A 7,500-nucleotide genomic window follows, 5' to 3' on the forward strand; every position below is an offset into this window, starting at 1 on the left:
ACATTATCGTGTAAGAATGTAGATACGTTTCTATCTGTAAAGAGACGTGGTTTCCGTGCCAAGCACTACTATGGGAGAGCGATGCAATACGAGGAGATTTTAATATTGTGCGATGTTTTCTAAAAGCCTTCAGCTGCAGCTGTGACCCCGTGAGATCTGACGTGGAGGGGCTTCTCGACGATCAGCTCAGGAAAGCGTTCGGGGGCCGCAGGATTCTTCATCCGTTTCTTCACTGCCACGTTCGTTCACAGACACTGAAGATCGCCTGAATGTGCTGTGACCGGACACACGTGCTTTTCTTATATAAATAGCTCTATATCTATGGCACTTGTGTTATTTTGTGACATGCTGCCGTTCACAGACAGAGACGGGGGTCAAAGGTCAGCCGATGCTCGGGAATCTCACAAAGAAATGACCGGGTCACATAAAAAAAATGTAAAAACATATTGTTAAGTAATAATAATAAAAAAATAAAAAAAAAAATATATATATATATACACATTTATATATATATATATATATACATTTATATATATATATATATATATATATATATATATATATATATATATATATATATAAAAAAAAAAAAATATATATATATATATATTTTTTTTTTTTTTGGAAATTAAGTAAATCGAGTAAATAAATAACAAAAAACTTCCTGTTCCCGATACCATAGTTTTATTAACTATTAAATAAATCCAAGGTATTTACCTAATAATGGTAAATAAATAATAAAAACGTCCATCTAGACAAAAAATATTTCTCTGTTTAATTTCAATTTAATTTCATTCGATTTCGTTTTTGTTATTCTATTTTGTAACATTTAACTGAGTGCTACTATGTTTATGTTTTACAATTAAACACAATTTTTAATTATTTTTGTATCTTTTTCACTTTATTTTTAATTTTGTAAACTTCATTTCAGTGCAGCAAACACCGCCGGGATAAGTTCACAACTGAAATATTTCTTATTTATTTTATAATTGTTTTATTGTGTTATTTGTTTATATAAATATTTAAAAATGTATTTGTGGTAAAATATGAGCTGAAACCTTTTTACATTTATGTATAGTTGTATTTTTTTTTTTTTGCATACCACATATGATGTGACATCATAGCCTATGATGCATGATTTTAATAATAATAATATGTGATAAGCTATTATGAAATAATGTGACACAAACGTGTGTGTTTTTGTGAGATTCCCTGAGTTCAGTGAGTTCTCCGGAGGTTCTCTGGGGCTCCTGGTGGATTTCAGCTGCTCTTGTGCCGTAAAAAAGTACAACAGAACAGATTATTTTCTTGCTGGATGAAAGCGGTCTGACCTGCTGTTGTCATCAGGAGCACAGAAAACCACTGAGAAGACCCAAAGTCTGCAAATGTAAATATAGATATGCTCTGAATATAAGATTTAATGTTAAAAAAAAGACAGATTCAAAGCAATATATTTACAGTCTGTTGCTATAGAAACCACACACGTCTTTTCTATAACCTGCATTTTTACAATAATGTTCAAAAGCAAATGTCAATAAAGGATTTATGTAACGTTACATGCTTCTCAATCTGTTTCATCGATTGAATGCTTCACTTTTGCTCCAGCCACTGACAATAATTCAGGTGCATTCAAGTTTTATTTCAAAAATTGCTGAAAGGAAGTTGCCATAATTCATTCCTTCGCAGCAAGGAAAGCCATCTTCACCGGGTAGAGGAAATGTACAATTCTGCCTAAGATGTAGTGTTTTGTTGACGTCTCCCCCTCCACCTCCCCTTCCCGTCGTGCTCACGCTCACTGTGTTTTTGTCTCCAGCCCTAAACACACACCTCTTTCACAGCGACCTGTTCTTGATGAAGTATGAGCGCAGGATGTTAATGTTCTTTGTCGCTGTACAGGCGACATGCATGATCTGCGTTCATTGCGGTGAGTCATTCAATACATAATCTATTAACGTATGACTCTTTTTTTTGTCTTTTTCTGGCGGGTGGTTGTTAATCAGACTCTCAAAGCCCTGTATAAAGCATGCCGGTTCAGCGCAGTGTATCAGCTGCACGTGAACGAGAGAGCAGCCGTTTCCGACGCGTCGTTTCATCATGGGCTCGGGCCACATTTAAAGGGAGAACTGAAACTTCTTCAATAGAAGTAAATTATATAATGGGCGAGTGCTCCATGAATGCATTTTCCAAACCGTGTTTTTGCATTGCAGTGAATCATAATGGTACACCTTTAATAAGTTTTTATACTGGGACTATTAAGATTCGAGTGCTGCTGCAGAGTAGCACCTGCGTGATTTACCATAGACTTACTACACAACTATGTTATCAATCAATCAATCAATCAATCATTTTTATAACACAGGTTGCATTAAAGCACTGTACAGTATAATGACAGGGATGTATAGTGACAAGAGTGACCAATTTCTTATTAAATGCAGAGACGGTCTCTGTAGTCAATTCAACGATAGTCACTAGAAGTTAAGTGTCCCCAACCAAGCAAGCCAGAGGCGACAGCGGCAAGGAAACAAAACCCCATGCATACAGAATGGAGAAAAAAAAACCTTGGGAGAAACCAGACTCAGTTGGGGTCAGTTCTCCTCTGACCGGACGCCCAGCACTTAACTTCCAGTTCAATTTTAAACGCAGCTGTGTCAGGTAGTGTAAATGACTTTGTGTGTGTGTGTGTGTGTGTGTGTGTGTGCATCAGGATCTGGTGATTGGTCCACGGGGCGCATCTAGGTGTTCTGGTCTCTGATGAACATAATCTCTGGGTGCTGATCCACCATCTAGTCTGGATACAAACTGTGAAAACAGATTGAGAAAGAGACAGGACTAATATTAGCGTAGATGCCATTCTTTTTACGATGTCACAAGTACATGGTATTGTAGGAGTAGTGTTCCCGGTTCCAGCAAATCTAAGTAATGCAGCCTAAAAATCCTTTAACGGATTTGAATAATAAAAGGTGTGTTGGTGTGTTATGTGTAGGCTAAGTTAAAAAGATGTGTCTTTAATCTAGATTTAAACTGGCAGAGTGTGTCTGCCTCCCGAACAGAGTTAGGGAGATTGTTCCAGAGTTTAGGTGCTAGATAGGAAAAGGATCTGCCGCCCGCAGTTGATTTTGATATTCTAGGTATTATCAAATGGCCAGAGTTTTGAGAACGCAGCGGACGTGCAGGACTATAATGTGATAAGAGCTCGCTCAAGTATTGAGGAGCTAAACCATTCAGGGCTTTATAGGAAATTAACCTAGGTGTGCTGCTTGACAGCAATCTTTCCTTCGAAAATCATGTTTCTAGCATCTGTAAAACTGTGTTTTTCCATCTTAAAAATATATCTAAATTACGACCTATGCTTTCAACCTCTAATGCAGAAATATTAATTCATGCGTTTATGACCTCAAGGTTAGATTATTGTAATGCTTTATTGGGTGGTTGTTCTGCACGCTTGATAAACAGACTTCAGCTAGTCCAAAACACAGCAGCCAGAGTCCTTACTAGAACTAGGAAGTATGATCATATTAGCCCGGTTCTGTCAACACTCCACTGGCTCCCTATCAAACATCGGATAGATTTTAAAATCTTATTAATTACCTATAAAGCCCTGAATGGTTTAGCTCCTCAATACTTGAGCGAGCTCTTATCACATTATAGTCCTGTCCGTTCGCTGCGTTCTCAAAACTTTTGATAATACCTAGAATATCAAAATCAACTGCGGGCGGCAGATCCTTTTCCTATCTAGCACCTAAACTCTGGAACAATCTCCCTAACTCTGTTCGGGAGGCAGACACACTCTGCCAGTTTAAATCTAGATTAAAGACACATCTTTTTAACTTAGCCTACACATAACACACCAACACACTTTTTATTATTCAAATCCGTTAAAGGATTTTTAGGCTGCATTACTTAGATTTGCTGGAACCGGGAACACTACTCCTACAATACCATGTACTTCGTAAAAAGAATGGCATCTACGCTAATATTAGTCCTGTTTCTTTCTCAATCTGTTTTCACAGTTTGTATCCAGACTAGATGGTGGATCAGCACCCAGAGATTATGTTCATCAGAGACCAGAACACCTAGATGCATCACACACAGACACACACACTAAATCATTTACACTATCTGACCCAGCTGCGTTTAAAATTTAAGTGCTGGGCATCTGGTCAGAGGAGAACTGACCCCAACTGAGTTCCTCTGGCTTTCTCTGCATTTAATAACAAATTATTCACTCTCCTCATTATACATCCCTGTCATTGTATTCATCTATTTTATACTGTTCAGTGCTTTGATGCAACCTGTTGTTAAAAGCACTATATAAATAAAAATGATTGATTGATTGATTAAAAGAGTACTCAGTTCTGTTCATTAACCCCTAGAGCACCAAAAGTTATTCAATATATCAATATATCAATCTGAAATGTGACAGTACAGACAATACTAAAGATCTCTCTGTACGTGGGCTGCTGCAGAAACAGGATGTGGTGGTCGCCGTAGTAACATGTGCATGGATTCTTAGAAAACAGGTGAAAGTTATTACAGGGAATTTTTACATTTGCAAAAGTGAAAAAAACAAGTAGATTTTGTGAATAAATGTAATTACCTTTATTGGTCAAGTTCTCTTTCTGAAATTGAATGACACTTTGTCCTTTGTCTTGCGTTTGTTTTTCCTCAGAGAGACACTATCTCCAGTATCGTTACACCGTTCTCACCAGACCTGACGGGTTCTCCGGGCCCGTGTTCAGTGCTGTGTGTCTGTGTGATGACAGACAGATCTCTCACTACAGCAATGAAGAACAGATCTGGAAAAGAGACCGACTGGATGCAGACATCTGGAGAGACGTGGAAGAACCAGATGTTTCTAGAGAATGGCTTCTACATCTGGTTAACACTCTGGCAAACTGCACGAGCTCCAGATGTGACGGTGAATGAAACTCAATCACTTTTATTAATTTATATAGTGCTTTTAAAAATATACTGTGTCAAAGCACTGTACAGTATAAAGCAGAAGAATACAACGACAGGGATGTATAATGACGAGAGTGAACAATTTGTTATTAGATGGAATCTCTGTGTCCCCAACAAAGAAGACAGAGGAACCAAAACCCCATCCATACAGAATGATGAAAAAAAAAAAAACCTTGGGAGAAACCAGACTCAGTTGAGACCAGTTCTCCTCTGACCGGACTGTGTGTTCTAGACTACTATCTGTGGGGTTTTTAGGTCCAATAATTAGCACCTCCGTTTTTCAGAATTTAGCATTAGGAAGTTACTCATCATCTATTTTTTTATATGCATTCTGTTACTTTCTGTATTTGGTGGTCTATCATCGGCATGACAGTGGAAGTTATCACCATGAGTCCTGATAATATCTCCCAGAGGTAACATGTAAAGAGTGAAAAGTAACGGTCCTAGCACTGAGCCTTGAGGAACTCCATCTTTCTCTTGATACCTCTTCATTTACTGCCACAAACTGATGGCGGTCAGATTGATACGAACCATGCTAAGGCGCTTCCTAGTTTTCTAGTCTCTTCAAGAGAATGTTGTGATCGATAGCATCGAAGATCTAATAACGAGATACAACCACGATCAAATGACGCTGACCTCGTGGGCCACTTTTGTTTTTAAATCAGAAGCTAATTTGTGTTGTTTTTTGTGTCTAGGCCTCCATACCCTACAGAGGACAGTCGGCTGTGAGGTTGATAAACGTCCAGACGGGTCGGTGATGAGCGTGAACGCGTTTGATGAGTACGGATTTGATGGAGATGATTTTATTGCCTTTGACATGGACGCAATGCAATGGAAGGATAAAAGTCCAAAGGCAAGAGAAACCAAAACGGAATGGGACGCAGACAGACTTCACAATCAGCATCTCCAGTCATACCTCAACAACATCATAGACTGGATCTCCACGTTTAAGGCTCTGACAAGCAGTATGTGTTTCTCCGTTTCGAATTCAAGCGCACGTGTCTGTTTGTTCAGAATCGGTCTCATTCGTGGTGTGCTTCGTATCGCAGCTCCTCCATCCCTTCACATGTTTGCCTCCGAGTCTCCTCATGAGCGAAGCGAGCTGAGTCTGACCTGCCTGGCCACCGACTTCTACCCCAAACACACAGAGATGAAGATCACCCTCAACAACACCACACTCCGGCCCTTCAGCTCTACTGGAGTCAGACCCAACGGTCACCAAACCTTTCAGATGAGAACCAGCGTGAAGATACACAGAGATGACAAACAGAGTTATGAGTGCCGTGTCCTTCACAGCGGTCAGACACTTACAGCATCGTGGGGTAAATATGACCACATTAACATAGTGATATTAGCTTCCTACTCAGTTTCTCAATTTATCGAATATAGAATTAAATCGTTGTTTATTGGTTCCCTGCAGAAGGAAGTCTGGAATCTAGATGCCACTATTCGGCAATATTCGTTTTTTTTGCTTTTGCTTTTTGCGTGTGCCGTGCTATGCATCAAGTATTCAATCTTCAGAAAGAGAAGCAAAGGTGAGTTTATATTAAAGCAATGATTATTAATTCACCCCCGTATTAATCCATGTTATATGCAAAAATAGACATAACTATAACACGCTATGCTTGAATATGCATTTTTCTAATTCTCTTTTGTCTTTGAACAAAGATGAATCGTTTAATGAAATATTTATGCATTTAAATATGAAGGCCGTGTGGTAAAATTATGATCCTAATATGCTCATGTATGGGGTTTATCGAGTGAAACTGATATGTGAGAAATGTGTGAACTGATGTGTAAGTTTGCTAATATTATATTGTATAGTCTCTATAAGTTATAACTCTTTCACTACAGAACACGGTGAAAGACCTCAGGATCTCCTGAGCGCAGGAGACAGACGTGAAGCTGATACACACTAGTGCAGATGATCCACGCAGCTACGCTAGGTGTGGGGTCATCTAATACACTACCATCCGTTTCATACAAGTACATTTCCATAATAATATACTAAAAATATACTTAAAATATTAAACTTGAGTACGCTTGGATGATATTAAGTTTGTCTTAAGCAGTATTAACGAATCTTTTTAGTATATTGAGACATCATGAGTATGAACTAATATGCACTTTTAACATACTATCGTTGTACTTAAAAATGTATTTCATTTTTAATATGTTGTGCAAAATTAGTGCATGAAAATAGAGCACTTTAGTTATAGTATGGAAGTGTACTTGTTTCGCACGGCCTGTCACACTCATCCTGCACAAACTACAGAAAAACTAAATCAATTCATTATGCTTATTCATTTTTAGCTTTATGTTTTTCGTTAGGATCACAGCCCAACAATGTTAAAATTTCTGTATAATTTTTGTAAAGATTTCTACAAGGAAATTTATGTTCCTAGTTAGTAAAATGCACTCTGTGTCAGAGAATGCATAATTTGCACCATTTTTACCGTCGTTTACATTAAAATTCATAATGCATACAAAATGCGCGTTGTGTAATGTCAATTGTTTTCACGATTGTTTTACACTTTT

The 7,500-nt window shown here is 38.0% G+C and overlaps 2 protein-coding genes across 4 annotated transcripts in view; both read left to right on the forward strand.

Moving 5' to 3' along the window:
* Positions 1-442, forward strand: part of rapgef5a (Rap guanine nucleotide exchange factor (GEF) 5a) — a 61,320-nt gene extending 60,878 nt beyond the window's left edge. Inside the window, exon 26 of the mRNA XM_043233006.1 lies at positions 127-442. Within this exon, the coding sequence (XP_043088941.1) occupies positions 127-269 (143 nt within the window). The 3' untranslated portion in view covers positions 270-442. The remainder of the gene's footprint in view (positions 1-126) is intronic.
* A 125-nt stretch (positions 443-567) lies between these two features.
* LOC122335204 (zinc-alpha-2-glycoprotein-like) overlaps positions 568-7,500 on the forward strand; it is an 8,070-nt gene continuing 1,137 nt past the window's right edge. The window contains exons 1-6 of one of the 3 annotated variants that reach the window (XM_043233010.1): positions 569-1,924; positions 4,670-4,918; positions 5,658-5,927; positions 6,012-6,284; positions 6,383-6,497; positions 6,817-7,443. In XM_043233010.1, the coding sequence (XP_043088945.1) occupies positions 1,852-1,924; positions 4,670-4,918; positions 5,658-5,927; positions 6,012-6,284; positions 6,383-6,497; positions 6,817-6,826 (990 nt within the window). In that variant the 5' untranslated portion in view covers positions 569-1,851 and the 3' untranslated portion in view covers positions 6,827-7,443. Of the gene's footprint in view, positions 1,925-4,669; positions 4,919-5,657; positions 6,285-6,382; positions 6,498-6,816; positions 7,444-7,500 lie in introns of those variants that run through there. The other 2 variants (XR_006248939.1, XM_043233009.1) reach the window with 2 other exon arrangements.

This window comes from Puntigrus tetrazona, unplaced genomic scaffold, assembly GCF_018831695.1.
Source record: "Puntigrus tetrazona isolate hp1 unplaced genomic scaffold, ASM1883169v1 S000000746, whole genome shotgun sequence".
NCBI classification, from domain to species: Eukaryota; Metazoa; Chordata; class Actinopteri; order Cypriniformes; family Cyprinidae; genus Puntigrus; species Puntigrus tetrazona.